A 20,988-nucleotide genomic window follows, 5' to 3' on the forward strand; every position below is an offset into this window, starting at 1 on the left:
AAGCTCAGCATAAAAAAATATTGTTTTTGCCTAAAGGAACTTAAATTTCTAAGACTGTGCTCCTTGCTTGAGCAGCAAATAACTTCTTATTTTTAGTAAAAAACAAAGTTATTCAGTATTGTATATGATTTTTTGTTTTGTTTTGTTTTTGTGGAGAGACAGAGTCAGAGAGAGGGACAGATAGGGACAGACAGATAGGAAGGGAGAGAGATGAGAAACATCAATTCTTCGTTGCAGCTCCTTAGTTGTTCATCGATTGCTTTCTCATATGTACCTTGAAGTGGGGGGGAGGCTACAGCAGACTGAGTAACCCCTTGCTCAAGCCAGCAACCTTGGGCTCAAGCTGATGAGCCTTGCTCAAACCAGATGAGCCCACACTCAAGCTGGCGACCTCCGGGTCTCAAACCTGGGTCCTCCACATCCCAGTCCAACGCTCAATCCACTGTGCCACCTCCTGGTCAGGCTGTATATGATTTTTTAGTTTCTAATAAAAATACTTCGCCTTAAAAATCTTGAGCCTTATTTTCCTTATAAATAATTCTTTGGAAAGTAGCTTTGAATTTAACTTTATTTTTTACAGTGCATATTTATTAATCGTATAATATGTGCCACATAATATTAGGCTTGGTGCTGAGGGAGTAAAGCTGTAGAGTACTTGAATGGTTTTTCTCTTTTTCTTGTGCCTCTGTCAAACAAAAAAATTAGAATATTAGATTTGACATAAGCCTAAATGAGACCAAGGATGCACACAGTACATTTATTAGAAACCTCTATATAATTTTTTATTATAAAAGTAACAACAGTACATATTCATTGCAGAGAATATCAAAAGAGCCAAAAAGTTATTTTAATTTAATTTAAAAAATATTTATGGACTGCTTGCTACAAGCTAGTTACTGTGCTGTGTTCTTAGTACTTACTCTGTGACATGCACAAGACAGATGGTCTTTGAGATGAAGGAAAGCGCAGTGTTCTGGGGAGCAGATAATAATTATAAGTACTTCTGAAGGTATGAAACAAGATAAAGCGACTCTAAAGCTCACCATCTAGCAATAATTACTATTACCATGTTAATATTTTTTCCTGGTTTTATAGTGTATGTGTATTTTCCATTTTATTGTACTTAATATTGTAAAATATATACGAGTTGTCTACTTATGTAGCTGTACTATAATTTATTACATTCTTACCAAACTTTTGAACAGTTAGATTGTTTCCCTTACTCAGGTAGAGTCTACATGCAGTAAGATAGCCTCACTTTAAGTGTACTGTTACGTGACTTTGGGCAAACATTTATACATAATACACATGCGGGCCTTATAACAAGAAAGATGCTGAACATTTTCATTGCCTTGAAGACTTCTGCCATCCTTTGCCATCAGTCAGTCTTCCCTGTCCTGTTCCCTCACCCACCCCTGCATCCACCCATGGCCCGAGGCAAACATTGATCCGCCTTCTGACACTAAACATTTGATTTAGCATTTCTAAAACTTTTTAGAAATAGAGTCATCCAATATGTATACTCTTTTGTGTCTGCTTCTCATCCTCAGTCTAATGCAGTGGTTATCAAAGTGTGCACCCTAGAAGATTTCCAGGTGTGCCCTATGGCATTCCAGAGAAATATGTGCCTGTTGGGGACCAAAAAACCAACAGGGTTTTTGGAGTTTAGATTGTCAGGGGACAGAGGTGTGGGGAATTGGCTGTAAACTGACAGTCTGACCAACCCCCACCTCACTTGCCGGATTAGGTTGCAAAAGGCTGTTAAACTGTGGTGCTAGATTGTTTACACTACTCCCATGTCCCCCGGAAAGACTGGAGCAGGCCTCTCCAAACTATGGCGTCAGTCTGCATGCGGCCCCCTGAGGCCATTTATCTGGCCTGCCACACTTCCGGAAGAGGCACCTCTTTCAATGGTGGTCAGTGAGAGGAGCACTGTGTGTGGCGGCACTCCAATGGTCTGAGGAACAGTGAACTGGCCCCTGTGTAAAAAGTTTGGGGACCCCTGGACTGGAGGCAAGTTTCTTCTGTCATTTGTTTGGTGTCAAGTTAAGATGATATGTATGGTGGGGGTTTTCTGTACTCAACACAATTAAGAGTAAAAAGAGAGGAATTCTTCAATGTATTGACAAGGAAATGAGAGTTTGCCTTTCAAATATATGCCCAAACATTGAAGAAATCTCTAGGACACATCAAGCTCATGTTTCTCATAAACACAAGAATGAAAAAACTTAACACATTCACGCCGGGACCTGCCGAATTGACTAAATCTTACTTACTAAGAATGTGTCTATATATATATGAAAAGATAACTTTTTTGTTTTTAAAATTTTTTAACCCCTCTTTTACGAATTCTAAAAAGCATAACTCAAGAAATGTATCATAAAAATGTTTTTTAATGTCAGAATAAATTTAATTTTGTCATATTTATTTCGTTTAATTACCATAAAAGCACGCTTGGACTTTATATTTTTTTCTTTAATATTTGACTTAATTATTATAACATATTTCTCAGAAATTTGTATATAGTGCACCTACAATTATTTGTAGGATTTTAAATGTACCGCAACCTCAAAAAGTTTGAGAACCACTGGCCTAATGTTTTGGAGATTGTGCTTTTTGTTACATGTCTCAGTAGTTTGATCCTTTTATTGTTGAGTCCTGATCCAGGTTGCATGGCTCTACCATTTGTTCATCTGTCTGCTGGTGGTGGATATTTTGGCTGTCGTACTTGCTTTAAATATTCAATTTTATTCATACTGTTGCTATTCCATGTAGTTACTTCTATCAGTTTTTCTTTATATGATTGGTTTCAGTTCATTTCTGCTTGGAAAATCCCTTTTACCCTGAGATCAGATAACTATTGATTCTCAGTTTAATAAACTAGTCACATTTTATATTTAGTTGTTAATTCCATCTGAAATTTATTTTATGATGTGACATAAAAATTGTATTTTCCATTTCTCTACACTTGACCAGCTATTATGGCATCATTTATTAAAGTTATTTTTTTCTCATTTACTGTGTCACTTATTGTCATCATGACTATTATCATATATATATTAAATTCTTCTAAAATAACCTGGTTCTGGCCACCTAATTTCATTGATGTTTTATGTGCCTATTCTAAATGAATTGTAGCTTCATAGTATCTCAGTTTCTTCAGAAACACGTTTTCTTAAAAGCATTATTTAATATGTTGTAGTAGAAATCTTCTCTATTAATACTATGTTCACTCATCTCATTTTTTCTGAAGGAGTCATGTATTATCTCTACTTCTACATTCTGTCCACATTCATATAAGTATGGCATCTCTTCCCTAAAAGGTGAAAAATTACCTAATTCCTATGCCTGGTAAGGGTTATTTCCTTCCTGAAACTTCCTTTTCATTCATTCTTCAGATATTCTCTCCCTACCTTTTCTACTTCTCTTAGGACTCCATGACAGTCTCCGGCTCTGCTTCTATTTCCTGTCCTTGTGTGTAGTGATGATCCCCTGAGATTCTGAGCTTAATTCTGTTTTTCCTGGGCTATGTCATGCTCCCTTGGTTTTAACAATATCTTTATATAAATGACTCACCTGTCTACTTCTATACCCTTGGGGTCCATGATTTCAAAGCTGTGGTATCACCTGACCAGGCGGTGGCGCAGTGGATAGAGCATCGGACTGAGATGCCGAGGACCCAGGTTCAAGACCCCGAGGTCGCCAGCTTGAGCACGGGCTCATCTGGTTTGAGCAAAAGCTCACCAGCTTGGACACAAGGTCGCTGGCTCGAGCAAGGGGTTACTCGGTCTGCTGCAGCCCCACGGTCAAGGCACATATGAGAAAGCAATCAATGAACAACTAAGGTGTCGCAATGCGCAACAAAAAACTAATGATTGATGCTTCTCATCTCTCCATTCCTGTCTATCCCTCTCTCTGACTCTCTGTCTCTGTAAAAAAAAAAAAAAAAAAAGCTGTGGTATCAAATGCTTATATGTTAACAGGTCAAAATAAAACCCATTGCCCCTCTGTCCCTACCCCTATTTATTCCCTCCACACTGCTGGCTGCAACGTCCACTCAGCCCTCCACACGGAAACCCCAACACTGTTCTCTCCCTTGACACCTAATGGCGCAAGCAAGTTCCCTCTGGAATTTGAATCTCTTGAAGAGCCTATTATTAGCGCTCTCATTGGGGGGGTCCCTCAGAAGCTCTTATTCAGCTCATATGTAAGTGCTGAAATTATCAAGCATGCTCATTCACTTATTTAAATGTGCTCTCTATTTTATAACTACCACATTTTTAGTAGAATTGTTTATTTATCTGGTTGATCTTTAACCAAATAGTGATGTTCTGGTGGATCAGTACCATTTTTTCTCTTTGTGCTGTAGCTTTTCGTAACAGTTGCATTGATAGGGACTCAGCAGTGTTTTTGTTGCATTTTGTGCATTGTTTCCCTGACTCTAGTTTCAGATCTTTTAAATTCTTTCTTCAATTGCTGCCAGCTGTATTTTTAAAATTATGCTGTTTTAACCCAAAACTCTTTGACAATCCTGTCTCAGAGTAAATCCCAAACCCATATCTTGGCAGTCAAGGTCCTAAACAGTGTGGCCTCATATTTTTTAACTAAAGTCCTGTTGTTGACTTGAATATGTACTATTCTTCAGCTACGTGTGTTTCCTGCATGTATTTTCTTGCCTTTGCTATTTTTTTTTCTTTAGAATTCTTTCACAAATATATAATTATTAGCTACCTAATCTGTGCAGATAGTAGACTAGGCTGTACTAGAAATGTAAAGATGGATAAAACTTGAATAGCAATCTTCTGTAGGCTTCCCTTATATTCTCCATTTGTGAAAGCTCCCGTCCGTATTTGTGAAGTCTCCTCAGATCATCTCAGTAAAGATCAATCACTCTTTGCTACCAAAGCATTTTTTAAAATTTATTTATTAAATTTAATGCAGTGACATTGATAAATCAGGATACATATGTTGAGAGAAAACATCTCCAGATTATTTTGACATTTGATTGTGCTGTATACCCCTCCCCCAAAGTCAAATTGTCTTCTGTCACCTTCTATCTGGTTTTCTTTGAGCCCCTCCCCTCACCCAACCCCTCTCTCCTTCCTCGCCCCATCCCCCCTTCTCCCAACCCCCCACCCCCGTTGCCATCACATTCTTGTTCATGTCTCTGAGTCTCATTTTTATGTCCCATCTATGTATGAATTCATATAGTTCTTAGTTTTTTTCTGATTTATTTCACTCCATATAATGTTATCAAGGTCCATCCATGTTATTGTAAATGATCCGATGTCATCATTTCTTATGGCTGAGTAGTATTCCATAGTATATATGTACCAAAGCTTTTTAATCTACTCGTCCTCTGACGGACACTTGGGCTGTTTCCAGATCTTCGCTATTGTGAACAATGCTGCTATAAACATGAGGGTGCATTTCTTCTTTTCATACAGTGCTAAGGTGTTCTTGGGGTATATTCCTAACAGTGGGATAGCTGGGTCAAAAGGCAGTTCAATTTTTAATTTTTTGAGGAATCTCCATACTGTTTTCCACAGTGGCTGCACCAGTCTGCATTCCCACAGACAATGCAGGAGGGTTCCCTTTTCTCCACATCCTCGCCAGCACTTATTCTGTGTTGTTTTGTTGATGAGCACCATTCTGACTGGTGTGAGGTGATATCTCATTGTGGTTTTAATTTGCATTTCTCTAATGATTAGTGATGTTGAGCATTTTTTCATATGCCTATTGGCCATCTGTATGTCCTCTTTGGAGAAATGTCTATTCATTTCTTTTGCCCATTTTTGGATTGGATTGTTTGTCTTCCTGGTATTAAGTTTTACAAGTTCTTTATAAATTTTGGTTATTAACCCCTTATCAGATGTACTGTCCAATATGTTCTCCCATTGTGTAGTTTGTCTTTTTATTCTGTTCTTGTTGTCTTTAGCTGTGCAAAAGCTTTTTAGTTTGATATAGTCCCATTTGTTTATCCTGTCTTTTATTTCACTTCCGTGAGGAGATAAATCAGCAAATATATTGCTCCGAGAGATGTCAGAGAGCTTACTGCCTATGTTTTCTTCTAATATGCCTATAGTTTTAAGGCTTACATTTAAGTCTTTGATCCATTTTGAGTTTATTTTTGTGAGTGGTATAAGCTGGTGATCTAGTTTCATTTTTTTGCAGGTAGCTGTCCAATTTTCCCAACACCATTTGTTAAAGAGGCTGTCTTTACTCCATTGTATTTCCTTACCTCCTTTGTCAAATATCAGTTGTCCATAGAACTGTGGGTTTATTTCTGGGTTCTCTGTTCTGTTCCATTGATCTATATGCCTGTTCTTATGCCAGTACCAGGCTGTTTTGAGTACAATGACCTTGTAGTATAACTTGATATCAGGAAGTGTGATACCTCCCACTTTATTCTTCTTTTTTAAGATTGCTGAGGCTATTCATGTTCTTTTTTGGCTCCATATAAATTTTTGGAACATGTGATCTATATCTTTGAAGTATGTCATCGATATTTTAATTGGTATTGCATTGAATTTATAGATTGCTTTGGGTAATATAGACATTTTAATGATGTTTATTCTTCCTAACCATGAGCACACTTTATGCTTTCACTTGTTTGTATCTTCCTTGATTTCTTTTATCAATGCTTTGTAATTTTCTGAGTACAAGTCTTTAGTCTCCTTTGTTAAGTTTACTCCTAGGTACTTTATTTTTTTGGTTATAATTGTGAAGGGGATTGTTTCCTTAATTTCTCTTTCTGACTGTTCATTGTTGGCGTATAAAAATGCCTCTGATTTCTGAGTATTGATTTTATATCCTGCCACTTTGCTGAATTCATTTATCAGGAGTAGTTTTTTGACTGAGACTTTAGGGTTTTCTATGTACAATATCATATCATCTGCAAATAATGATAGTTTTACTTCTTCTTTTCCAACTTGAATGCCTTTTATTTCTTCTTCTTGTCTGATTGCTGTGGCTAGGATTTCCAGGACTATGTTAAATAAGAGTGGTGAAAGGGGGCACCCCTGCCTTGTTCCTGATCTTAAGGAGATTGCTTTTAATTTTTGCACATTGAGTATGATGTTGGCTGTGGGTTTCTCATAGATGGTTTTACAGGTATGTTCCCTGTATTCCCACTTTGCTGAGACTTTTGATCATGAAAGGGTGCTGGATTTTATCAAATGCTTTTTCTGCATCTGTTGAAATTATCATATGGTTTTTCTCCTTCTTTTTGTTTATATGATGAATCACATTGATTGACTTACGAATATTGTACCAGCCTTGCCTCCCCAGAATAAATCCCACTTGATCATGGTGTATGATTTTTTCCATATATTGTTGGATCCAGTTTGCTAATATTTTGTTGAGGATTTTAGCATCTATATTCATCAGAGATATTGGCCTATAATTTTCTTTCCTTGCATTGTCTTTGCCTGGTTTTGGAATCAGAATTATGCTCGCCTCATAAAAGGAGCTTGGAAGTCTTCCTTCCTCTTGAATTTTTTGAAATAGTTTGAGAAGGATAGGAGTTAGTTCTTCTTTGAATATTTGGTAGAATTCAGTTGTGAAGGCATCAGGTCCCGGACTTTTCTTTGTTGGGAGTTTTTTGATAACTGTTTCGATCTCATTTGGTGTAATTGGTCTGTTTAGGTTTTCTGATTCTTCCAGATTGATTTTTGGAAGATTCTATGTTTCAAGGAATTTGTCCATTTCATCTAGGTTGTCTAGTTTTTTGGCATACAGTTCTTCATAGTATTTTCTTACTATATTTTGTATTTCTGTTGTGTCAGTTGTTATTTCTCCACTCTCATTTCTAATTTTATTTATTTGAATCCTCTCTTTTTCTTGGTGAGTCTAGTTAAAGGTTCATCGATCTTGTTTACCTTTTCAAAGAACTAGCTCCTAGTTTCATTGATCCTCTGTATTGTTTCTTTAGCCTCTATGTCATTTATTTCTGCTCTGATCTTTATTATTTCCTTCCTTCTACTACATTTGGGCTTTACTTGCTGTTCTTTTTCTAGTTCTTTTAGAAGCAGGGTTAAGTTGTTTATTTGAGCTTTTCCTAGCTTCTTAAAGTGTGCGTGTAGTGCTATGAACTTCCCTCTCAGTACTGCTTTTGCTGTGTCCCTTAAATTTTGAGTTGTTGTATGCTCATTGTCATTCATTTCTAGCATTTTTTTTATTTCTTCTTTGATCTCGTTTTCAATCCATTCGTTATTTAACAACCTGCTATTTAGTTTCCATGTGTTTGAGAATTTTTGAGCTTTTCTGTTGTGGTTCATTTCTAGTTTCATGCCGTTGTGATCGGAGAAAGTGTTTGATATGATTTCAATCTTCTTAAATTTGTGGAGAGCACTTTTGTGCCCTAACGTGGTCTATCCTAGAGAATGTACCATGAGCACTTGAAAAGAATGTATATTCTGCTGCTTTAGGGTGAAAGGTTCTGAAGATATCTATTAAATCAAGTTGATCTAGTGTGTCCAATAAGTCTGCTGTTTCTTTGTTAATTTTCTTTCTTGAGGATCTATCTAGTGATGTTAGTGGAGTATTGAAATCCCTTACTATTATAGTATTGCTGTTGATCTCGCCCTTTAGATCCACCAATGTCTGCTTTATATATTTAGGTGCTCCTATATTAGGTGCATAGATATTTATAATAGTTATATCTTCCTGTTGGATTACTCCCTTTATCATTATGTAGTGGCCTTCTTTATCTCTTACTATATCCTTTGTTTTAAAGTCCAATTTGTCTGATATAAGTATTGCTACCCCAGCTTTTTTTCCATTTCCATTTGCATGAAATGTTTTTGTCCATCCTTTTACCTTCAATCTATGTGTATCTTTTGTTCTAAGGTGTGTCTCTTATAGACAGCATATGTATGGGTCCTGTTTTCTTATCCACGCAGCTACCTTATGTCTTTTGATTGGATCATTTAATCCATTTACATTTAAGGTTATTATTGATATGTAGTTGTTTATTGCCATTTTATTCTTTAAAGCTGTAGTCCTTTTTTGCTATATTCTTTTCCCACTTTGATCTGTTTACAACAGGCCCCTTAACATTTCCTGCAGCATTGGTTTGGTTGTAATGAATTCCTTGAGTTGTTTTTTGTCTGGGAAGCTTTTTATTTCTCCTTCAATTTTAAACAATAGCCTTACTGGATAAAGTAGTCTTGGTTGTAGGTTCTTGTTCTGCATTACTTTGAATATTTCTTGCCATTCCTTTCTGGGCTCAAGTGTTTCTGTTGAGAAGTCGGATGTCATCCTAATGGGGACTCCTTTGTAGGTGATAACTTTTTTTTCTCTCACAGCTTTTAATATTTTCTCTATATCGCTTAGCTTTGGTATTTTAATTATGATGTGTCTTGGTGTAGGTTTCTTTGGGTTTCTCTTTAATGGAGTCCTCTGTGCTTCTTGAACTTGTGAGAGTTTCTCCTGCATTAATTTAGGGAAGTTTTCAGCTATGATATGATTGAACAAAGTCTCTATCCCTTGTTCTTTTTCTTCTTCTTCAGGAACCCCTATGACGCGGATGTTATTTCTCTTCATGTTGTCACAGAGCTCTCTGAGAGTTTCCTCAGACTTTTTTGAGTCTCTTTTCTTTTTTCTTCTCTGCTTTCATGCCTTCATTCCAGTTGTCCTCCAACTTGCTGATTCGATCCTCAGCTCTATGTATCCTGTTTTTAATTCCTTCCATTGTGGTCTTTATTTCTGATATTGTATTTGTCATCTCCGTCTGATTCTTTTCTATACTTGCTATTTCTTTATTTAGGTGTTCATAATGACCATCCATTGTTGTTCTAAGATCCCTAAGCATCCTTACAATCATTATTTTGAACTCTGCATCTGGAAGTTTGATTATTTCCATATCACTCAGTTCATCTCCTGAAGGTATCTCTTGTGGTTTCATTTGGATTACACTTTTTTGTCTTCTCATTGTGTTTGGGTGTTTTATTTGTAGAGTTGGTTGAGTCTAGGCTTGGTGTTGTCTGCCTCCAGTTTTCAGTTGTGTTATTTCTCAGTCTTCTTGGGTTGGTATCAGCTATTATTTGTAATCCACTTTTGGATTTGGGCAGCTTTGCAGTCTTGATTTGTTTGTTTTCTTAACAGGTGATAGTCTTGTTTATTGATCTCAGCAGGGAGCTTCCTTGAAAGTGTATCCAGGAATACAATGGGTGTAACCTGAGACTCTGAAGGCCTCTTCAGCCAACTAATCTCTCTGGGGGCAGGGTGTTTTCTCAGCTTCAGTAGGGGGAGGTGTATCTCAGATCTCCATGGAGAGCTGAGTTACTGCCCCTCCTCCCCACTTCTTGTTTTCAGCTGTGTCTTGTTGCGCTGATTGGAGCTGGAGAGATGTCTGGAGTTCTCTGATCCAGAAGCAATTCAGTACTGTTTTGTGGAAGGTTCGGTCCCTCCCCCAGCTATGGCTGCCTCCAGCACGGATGAGTCAGCTTTTTTAGTTTGTTTCCTGCATTCCTTAGCCCCTCACAGTCTGTCCCTCTCCCTGTCCTTTCCACTTGGGATATAAGCTGGTCTTTTCAACACACCTCGCTCCCTGGTCGCCAGGCAAGTGGCTGTGAGCAGTATTTTCTGCTCTTTTCCCTTGGGTGAGATCCCCTCTGGGCTCTCAGCCTCCCCCCCCACCCCGTTCCTGTAAGCAGAGGAGATTCAGGCGCTCTCTACCAGGTTTGTGGCTTCTTCTTCACTCCTTGGTTTTTGAGAGCTGTTCTTGTAGTCCAGAGTTGGTTTTTCATGCTGATTTTTCCTATATTGATTTGTATTCCAGTTTGGTGGTGAGAGCTGGCCGTCTGTGCGTCTGCCTACTCCGCTGCCATCTTCCCATCTACCAAAGCATTTTTAATATCAGAATTGCAAAAACTCATAACAGCTCTCTTGTTTTTTGTTTTTTTGTTTGTTTAACTATGCATGTATCTTCTTTGCATTGAATATCTTGAGGTTAGGGATTGTCTTAATTATTACATATGTCTTCTTCTTCCCCATGCCCAACATAGTGATTTTAAAATAATTCATGTTCATTAAAGGAAAGTTGGTTCAAAACCAAAGAATATCTGGATAGTTAGGTAGGAAATCAGGACAGAGTGGTATTACCAAAGCTGGAAACTTGTTTTAGGAAGGAGAGGGCAGTAAGTGATTGTGTTCTAAGCTCCAGAACAGGAAGAAGGGGCATGGACAATAAGTAACTGTATTGGGCAATTAAAAGGTTCTTGGATATCTTAACAAGAATAAGTTCTATGAAGTAGCAAAGGTAGGTTTCAGAGGACAGCAGATTGAGAAATAGTGTTCTCCTTAAGTATAATATTTTTAGCATATATTTTTATAGAAATTGGCTAGGAGACAAATTAAAGATATATGGTTTAAATAAAGATCTAGGATCCTGCATGTATTATATTGATTTAGGTAGCATCCCTATATTTTGTACAGTAGATGAGTGGGTAGTAGGCTTGGCATTATCTTTAAAAATTTTATAAATTTTATCCACTATTTTTATTCCATTAGAAGACTACCATAAATCTACATTGAGGTGGCAAGAGTCCCTTCATCAAAGTTAGGGATTTTTTGTATAAAGCATGGCAGAAATTATAGTATTTTGACCCAGAAATTATTCAGAATGGTTTGTTCCATATGTTCATACTTCTGTCTTCTCTCTGTCCTTATTTGAATGGTAATGCATTAAATATATATATATATGTAAAACTGATTTATACATACACATATGCCTATAAAATAAATGAATTTTATAAAATATTCCTGAGTAATTATATATATTGGTTTGATTTTTTGGCATATTATATTTGATTCTTTGTCAGATGCATTTAACATTTCTGCCATCAGAATGCCTTTTATATTTGATGGTATGTATAAATTTAAGTGACTTTTTTTTTCTTGCTGTTACTATAAAACAATGATGGAGCCCCAGTCAGTAGTATCTTCGATTTGCTAAATATGACAGTAAAATAGTGTTAAAGTTTAGAGATTATCTGCCTAATATTTGTGTTTTACTATAACTAATGTTGAGCATGTCTTTTTTGGCAGTAGATATACGGTATCACCCGTCTCTCTTCCCTCTGAAAATGGGCTATGCATCAAGTTTATGTCAAAACAATGATAGACTCTTAAGTGGAAGGAGAGGTGGGAAAAGGGAGGAATGAATCTATAGGGACCTTTATGTGTGTTACATGAGTTATATTTGGTATGTGAGGAAGAAGTCTTGTTGACCATAATTGTTATAAATTTGTAGAAGCACTGAGAGTCACTAATCCAGGCCAAGGTGTAGTTGATTCCTGGTTTTGCAGTCAAGAGTCCATTGAGTAATTGGTTTATCTCTTTAATCACAGACACGTATTGAGTATCTGCTGTGATACCTCGTGATATCCTCAGCACTGTCAACAAGCTCTCCTTGTTCTTGAGGTTTTCTTAGTACAGAGAAATAGTATAATAGAGGCCAATGGTACCTGAAGCCTGCTCTTTATATATATTGTCAAATTGAGATATGAAATAGGTAGTTTCTTGAATAAAGAGCTGACTAAGTGGAGAGCTGTGTGCTTGGCCATAGTGAGCACTCCATAAATATTTATTGACTGTTGAGTGTGATTAGCTAGGAAATGGCTGGCCTTATCATTTAAGTGATTCTATGAGACAAGATTGGTGGCATAGTTTATTCTGAAATTAGAAAGAGTAGACATTGAGAATTATAAGGGGAATAATGGGAGCTTCTCAGACCATTTTGTACATTACAAAAATAAAAACTTAAAGCCTACAGTTTCTCACCAAAGAAAACATTGATTCAAACTTTGCAGACACTTTTAGAAATACGATGAATCAACAGATGCAGAATATCACTAGTTCCCATAAATCAGCTTCAGCAAATCAGCCACCCTTTTTCTGAAATCAAACATAAATCAGATAATTAAGTAGAAATATTTATTTTAATAATGTCTCAATACTTCATCCTTGAAAGAGTGAAGCAGCCATGGAGCGAGGGGGAAGTGCAGTCTGACAGTGCGTCCTTCTTTCTTCCAGTAACTGAAGGTTAACTGGGAGCAAGCAGAATGCCTTCAACAAGATTGGTGTATTGATTAAAACGCTGATTTAACAGCTCGCAGTCTCCCCTTGGAAACCTTGGGAAGATAAGCCAGCTGCTGTCTAAGAGAGCTCAGCGTCCACTGAGAGTACACTATCTATCATCACAATATGGTGATGAGAGGTGTTTTATGTTTGTGTTAATTTCCTCACTAAATCAGTAATTATTACAATCCTGTCCCTGCTGTTTACCCTGCAGCTGTTTTTCCATTTGTCGAGAGAGCGGGTGTTCTCAGAGGACCGCACACGTTTCTATGGCGCAGAAATTGTCTCTGCCTTGGACTACCTACACTCCGGAAAGATTGTGTACCGGGATCTCAAGGTAACAACAAAAAGTAATCAAAATTTGTTTTTGCAGAGACTGTGGGGACAAAGTAATTACAGAGTTACACAGTTTGGGAGAAAAGCGGATCTAGTTGAGAGAAAAAGCATTCTGTTTAAGAATGTGGTTTCCTGCATTTGAGAGGACCTTTAATTCACTGATACATAGGTAGATCCCTTATGTCAGAGTTTTTGACGTGTAGAAGAGTTCCAGCTTGATTACTCTGATTAAGTATGCCCTACCAATAACATTGTCAATTTTCTGGAATGGTTTGGGTAATGTCAAACATCTGATTTAGAAGTCACATAACTTTGCAAGTGACATTTTAAAATCAGTCTCATTGTTTAACATCCTACGACAGTGGTCCCCAACTCCCAGGCTGCAGACCGGTACTTGTCCATGGGCCATTTGGTATGTCCGCAGAGAAAGAATAAGTAACTTACATTATTTACGTTTTATTTATATTTAAGTCTGAACGTTGTTTTATTTTTTAAAAATGACCAGATTCCCTCTGTTACATCCCTCTAAGACTCACTCTTGACACTTGTCTCGGTCATGTGATACATTTATCCATCCCACCCTAAAGGCCGGTCAGTGAAAATATTTTCTGACATTAAACCGGTCCGTGGCCCAAAAAAGGTTGGAGACCACTGTCCTACAATGTATTATGAAGACACTTTTATAAGAAATAAGCCCTTATTAGATGAAAATACACTGCTCACAAAAATTAGGGGATTAGGGAACGTGCAGATACTCCAGTACTTTCAGCCTTTTGTACAGTGTGTTTCCACCAATGAAATAAAAGTTGTTTTGCATCTCATTTGCATAATCAACCACCTTTCTTTGACTAGTCGTTTGCTTTTATGATGTTCTTGTTAAATAAATAAAAATCAAGTGCTTCTTTTTTTTATCACTTCATATTCATTTTGAAATATTTCCTAATTTTTGTGAGCAGTATATTTAATTTGATTCTAATATTAACTTTTTGGTGGGTTTAAATACCTAGAGCATTTTAATTTATTTAATTTGCATTTTAAAGAGTACTGTATTTGTCTTATTGGGAAGAGTGACTTGACTTCTCAAAGTTTCTTTCCGATGAGACCTTCCAGGATTGGCAAAAATTCTGCAGAGGTGAAAGAGGAAATATTTTAGGCTTTGCTGCCTATACAGTCTCTGAAGTTCCTCAATTCTACATTGCAGGGTAAAGGCAGCCCAGACAATACATGACTGAGTGCGCCTGCCTGGGGTCCAGTAACACTATCTACCCAAACAGGCAGGAGGCTAGATTTTACCCAGGGGCCTTAGTCTGCTAACCTCTGGCGCAGCTCATCAAAGGTAGTAGTGATTCTCATGACACTGTTTTCAATTAGATCAGCCATATCAAGGAAATTTGTGCCATAACACATCCTGAACAGATTCTTTTTTTTTTAATTTTTTAAATTTATTTATTCACTTTTAGAGAGGAGAGAGAGAGGGAGAGAGGAGAGAGAGACAGAGAGAGAGAAGGGGGGAGGAGCTAGAAGCATCAACTCCCATATGTGCCTTGACCAGGCAAGCCCACGGTTTTGAACTGGCGACCTCCTAAACAGATTCTTTTTTTTTTTTTTTTGTATTTTTTCTGAAGCTGGAAATGGGGAGAGACAGTCAAACAGACTCCTGCATGCGCCCGACCGGGATCCACCCAGCATGCCCACCAGGGGCGACGCTCTGCCCACCAGGGGGCGATGCTCTGTTGCGACCAGAGCCACTCTAGCGCCCGGGGCAGAGGCCAAGGAGCCATTCCCAGCGCCCGGGCCATCTTCGCTCCAATGGAGCCTCGGCTGCGGGAGGGGAAGAGAGAGACAGAGAGGAAGGAGAGGGGGTGGGGTGGAGAAGCAGATGGGTGCTTCTCCTGTGTGCCCTGGCCGGGAATCGAACCCAGGACTTCTGCACGCCAGGCCGACACTCTACCACTGAGCCAACCGGCCAAGGCCCTGAACAGATTCTTAATGTGACAAACTTACTTTCTCAATCAGTAGATTGTATAGTGATCCTGACCTATTAAAATTCAATGCAGAATTGCTTTATTTATTCAGAACTAGTTTATTAAAAATATAATTTGATTTGTAGAAATAGTAGTTACACGAGTCTTTTATGAAATTCTGTTTGTTTCCCCATATTACAGCACAAATAATAAATCACAATTATCCCCTTGTTCCCATCTCTCTCTTTTTCAAACATCAGTGATCTTGCCTGACCAGGTGGTGGCACAGTGGATAGAGCGTCGGACTGGGATGCAGAGGACCCAGGTTCGAGACCCCAAGGTCGCCAGCTTGAGTGCGGGTTCATCTGATTTGAGCAAAGCTCACCAGCATGGACCCAAGGTCGCTGGCTTGAGCAAGGGGTTACTCGGTCTGCTGCAGCCCCACGGTCAAGGCACATATGAGAAAGCAATCAATGAACAACTAAGGTGTCTCAATGCGCAACGAAAAACTAATGATTGATGCTTCTCATCTCTCCGTTCCTGTCTGTCTATCCCTGTCTATCCCTCTCTCTGACTCTCTATCTCTGTAAAGAAAAAAGAAACAAAAAATAAAACAAAAAAAATCAATGATCTTTAAGTTATCTAATTATTTAAATGGTTGTCTAGGTTATTTCAAGATATTCCTATCATGAATCTTTATGTTATGAATGACCCTAAGGAATAACTATCTTGCAAAGTATTATTTTAAATAAAGACAGTGAAATATAGTACATATGTATGCATAATATTAGCATTTATAAAGTGTAAAAGAAGCTATAAAATACTCTATTTAGGAAAAATGTACTGTGACTATAAAACACCTAGATCAGGGATGACCCACTAAGTGCCACAGTGGACCTAAGGCCTGAAGCTGTTTATAACCAGGACTGTGACAGAATTCAGCATCCCTCCCTGCCTCTGAGGTCAACATGGCCAAATAATACTATAATATTTAAGTGTCTTGAATTTAGATACTTTTTGTAAAAAAGAAGTTAGTTATATGGCATGACAAATCTTCCAACGTTACGTTGTATGGCATTTCCAAGTTTACTTAGAAACAGTTAGCTTTTCTTTGCCTGAGTTATCCCCCACCCCCTAATTCTTACTGTATATTTTGTGAATTCTGTTTGTCAGGAGAGGGTGGGCTTCCTGGATTTAAGGAAATGAGAATAATTTTGAAGTACTTGGTAACATATCCAAAATGTTTAAAGCTGGAAGGTAGAATTATTAGCCTAAAGAAACAAGGAAAAGAATGCCACCGTTGATTAAAGAATGTTATAATTGAGATGGTCAGTATTTACTATTAACAATATTACCATGAACATATTGGAATATTGAAGTTCATTGATATGATTGATTTTTTTTTGCATTTTTCTGAAGCTGGAAACAGGGAGAGACAGTCAGACAGACTCCCGCATGCGCCCGACCGGGATCCACCCGGCACGCCCACCATGGGGCGATGCTCTGCCCACCAGGGGGCGATGCTCTGCCCATCCTGGGCGCCGCCATGTTGCGGCCAGAGCCACTCTAGCGCCTGGGGCAGAGGCCACAGAGCCATCCCCAGCGCCCGGGCCATTTTTGCTCCAGTGGAGCCTCGGCTGCGGGAGGGGAAGAGAGAGACAGAGAGGAAGGCGCGGCAGAGGGGTGGAGAAGCAAATGGGCGCTTCTCCTGTGTGCCCTGGCCGGGAATCGAACCCGGGTCCTCCGCACGCTAGGCCGACGCTCTACCGCTGAGCCAACCGGCCAGGGCGATATGATTGATTTTCATTTTCCATCCTTTCTGTTGATGGGAAGAATAAATTTATTAAATAGCAACATAAAGAACCTACTTTATATATGAATGAGTCATGCAGCCACCATATGCGTAGATCACTAACTTTACTAGATAATTAAGTGATCTCTGTTAAGTTTATTTTTTAAAATATGGTCTTACCTTAAAAGCCTAAGTATATATAAAAGTCTGAGACAAAAACTACAGGAATGCACACCAAGAAGAAAACACACAGTGTAAACATTAAAAACTTACACAAATGCTATTTGTATCCATATTGCTCAGAATTATGCATGATAACTTTGGGTGGTATTGTAGAAATGTAGAGCTCATGCATAGCTTTCGGGGGGGGGGGAGCACTGACTTCTAGAAGTCTAGGAAGTGACATAAAGCAATGGGCTAAGTTGGTGGCATAGTCAAGACCAGTAGACCCCGTGAGTCCTTGTTCTAGAACTAATGTTCTTTTCATTACATCATTCTAGAGTTGAAATGAAGTCTAAACAGGGGACTGCATTGAGATGGCTGGGAGGTCTTTGTAACCTAAAAATTGAATGAAGTTTCCAGAGATAAGAGAATGAATGTTTTAAATACATTTATGCCAGGTGTATTACAAAAACAGCATTACATCACCAAAAACTAATTTAGACATCCACTTTGGTCCCTTAGATTTGTCTCTGTTGTCTCCTAGCTAATGACCTGGTATTGATTCAAACAGATTTAGATAATTTCCAGGCCTCAGAGATGGCACAGAAGGGGGCTTCAGAGGGAAATCTCCCACAGCCCCCCCAGTCCCAATCAGCTTCCTGACATTCACCCCAAACAAATGCACAGTCTAAGAAAATGTAGCCTGCTTGCTCTGCACACAGAGTCTCAAGACACACCCCCACTCCCCCTGCTAACCAGTCACCCTGGATTCCCTCTTTCCTAGACATTTTAAGTAACTGCTCTTAGGAGCCCTTTTCGTCTCAAACATTAAATTGTACTTTTGGGTTTTGTTCCTAATTTGTAGTCAGTTCTTAAATAGTTCAACAACCCAGGCGGGGTCTTCACTGTTGATCAACATGAATCCTTTCCCAGTCCAGGAAGGGGAAATGAAGGAATGTTTTCTGTTCGGGATTCCCGCACACACTCTAATTCCGTGGCCTGTAAGTTCCTGCAGGTCAGCTTGTGTGACACTTTGGGACTTGGATAGCCATCAGTCTAGATGTGCGGTGTGAGAGGAGGCATCCCTCCTGTGTGTGGCTGAGGTGGACTGGGTATCGAGCACTGAGTTTAATTGAGTAGGTGCTGAAATGTGGTGCGAGAGCAAGTGAGGGAATCGTTGCCTCATATGACTTGATGGTCGTCAGAGCCCTTAGCAACTGCTGCTTTCATTCCTTTGTTTGATCACAATGTCAGCCAGTTAAATAAAATGATACCTAAAAGATACTAGAATATTATATTAGAAAGTGTTAAAACACATTTGATGTTTCTAACAGCTTCTTTGGCGTGTATGAGAACACAGCTTGCCCGCTGTGCCCACACGTGGGTCACAGGTGTGCTCAAGCACCCTCACTCACCAGGTGGAGAGAGTAGCCTCCAGGCCAGTCACTTCCGGCCTCAGGTGGCCTGTGCACTGATCCCGGTCCTCCCTACAGATTTCACATGTTATATGTACTAGGAAGTGTGGTAAAAGTTTGAATAGCCCTGTAACAAGCAAAGCTAAGGATTTTTAGAGTTTAATTTTTTTCTTGGTACCAGCAAGAGCAAGAAGGACCATAGTACTTCTTTGCTATATTTTCCTGTCCACAAAGTACAGAGGGAAAAGACGATGTCCAGCGCATTTTTTCTTATATGCGCTAAATCAAGATCCTCTGTTCGGTCCACTTCAACTGTGTAAAAAATGTTGCCTTGTATGGAAATTCCATGAGGTATATATGTCTAATATTTTTTTCTCTCCTCAAAGCGTGAACTGTTAGGCAACAACTCTTTGATACAAGTAGTGAGCATAACCAGATTTTTTTTTTAAGCTGGAAACCGGGAGAGACAGACAGACTCCCGCATGCGCCCGACCGGGATCCACCCGGCACGCCCACCAGGGGGCGATGCTCTGCCCCTCCGGGTGTCGCTCTGCTGTGACCAGAACCACTCTAGCGCCTGGGGCAGAGACCAAGGAGCCATCCCCAGCGCCCGGGCCATCTTTGCTCCAATGGAGCCTTGGCTGCGGGAGGGGAAGACAGAGACAGAGAGGAAGGGGGGGGGGTGGAGAAGCAAATGGGCGCTTCTCCTATGTGCCCTGGCCGGGAATCAAACCCGGGTCCCCCGCACGCCAGGCCGACGCTCCACCGCTGAGCCAACCGGCCAGGGCACCAGATTTTTAATATACAGTATTTTCTCTCAGAACTCCTGTTAGTGTTCATTATTGCTTTGGCCAGTGGGTGCATCCATTAAACATAAACATAATGCCCTTGAAAACTAGTATGACTGTGGTGATAAAACAGGTGCATTTCAGCTTTCTAAATAGAGAATACCTAACCAGTCAGCGACAGGATGCATTTTGCATTCTATGGCTACCAAAAGGAAAAAGGAAAGCCCTGAGATTTAGGAGCAAGAACCAAAGAAAGTTCATTTGTTAATATTTTAATTTCTACTTTAAATATTGGAAGCGTTCCTAAAATCGTTTGACTAAATCCTGTTTTCATTAGTGTCAAATGCACTCAGGAAGGGATGGTCAGGTGTTCTGCTGTGTCTATGACTTTGATCTTTCAAAGGCTTCTAGGTGATTCTCTGCATCCTTCACAACACTCATGTTTCTTATATGTCTCAGAAACTTTGTTATGCATCTGTGCAAAATAACTATTTTTACCAAGAGTGGATATTTAATTACCCCTGACTTATCTTGATACACATTGGATTTGGGGGTATTTTTCTTTTTTCAGTGAGGGGCAGGGAGGCAGTGACAGACTTCCGCATGTGCCCTGACTGGGATCCGCTCAGCAAGCCTACTAGGGAGCAGTGCTCTGCCCATCTGGAGCATTGCTCCATTGCTTAGCAACCAAGCTCTTATTAGCACCTGAGGCAGAAGCCATGGAGTCATCCTCAGTGCCTGGGGCCAACTCACTCCAATTTGCCATGGCTGCAGGAGAGGAAGAGAGAGAGAGAGAGAGGAGCGAGAGGGGGAGGGGTGAAGAAGCAGATGGGTGCTTCTCCTGTGTGCCCTGACCGAGAATCGAACCCAGGACATCCACACACTGGGTTGATGCTCTACCACTAAGCCAATCAGCCAAGGCAGATTTGGGCGTATTTTTTTAAGGTGATGCATCTCTGACTGGCATTTATACTGGTGAAGGACAAGTTTTTGTCAAAAATGCTCAACAAAGTGATATTTCAGGATGATGAGAGAAGAAAATTAATTAATGGCAGAAGGTGGGCTCTGTTTAAAATAAATGTCTTTAAAATGATGAAATATTTATGTTTGTTGGTTCATTCAAAAAAAATTATTACATATTGAAAAGTGTTTTCATGAAGTCACTGAGCTGACAAAAGTGTTTTATAGGGTTTTGTTCCTGAACTTGGTTCTTTCCTTTAAAATACAGAGCTGTCTAAAAGAATACACACCATTTTGATAACTTACACATCAACCATAAAAAGTTACATTTAATAATGATCAATACATTTATTGAGAGTCTACAGTGTGTTAAGTTCTGCAATCAGTATCTCACTTAATTCTCAGAACAACCATGTTAGATGGGTACTGTTATTTGCCTGTTTTATAGATGAAGTTGAGGCACATAGAAATCAATTGCCCAAGGTCAC

General features: G+C 39.2%; 1 protein-coding gene across 12 annotated transcripts in view; it reads left to right on the forward strand.

The window, feature by feature from the left end:
- Positions 1-20,988, forward strand: part of AKT3 (AKT serine/threonine kinase 3) — a 349,859-nt gene that overhangs the window by 172,758 nt on the left and 156,113 nt on the right. For all 12 annotated transcript variants that reach the window (XM_066382128.1, XM_066382081.1, XM_066382072.1 and 9 more), the window contains one exon: positions 13,298-13,420. In XM_066382128.1, coding sequence (XP_066238225.1) covers positions 13,298-13,420 — 123 coding nt within the window. The remainder of the gene's footprint in view (positions 1-13,297; positions 13,421-20,988) is intronic.

Source organism: Saccopteryx leptura, chromosome 1 (genome assembly GCF_036850995.1).
Source record: "Saccopteryx leptura isolate mSacLep1 chromosome 1, mSacLep1_pri_phased_curated, whole genome shotgun sequence".
Classification (NCBI taxonomy): Eukaryota; Metazoa; Chordata; class Mammalia; order Chiroptera; family Emballonuridae; genus Saccopteryx; species Saccopteryx leptura.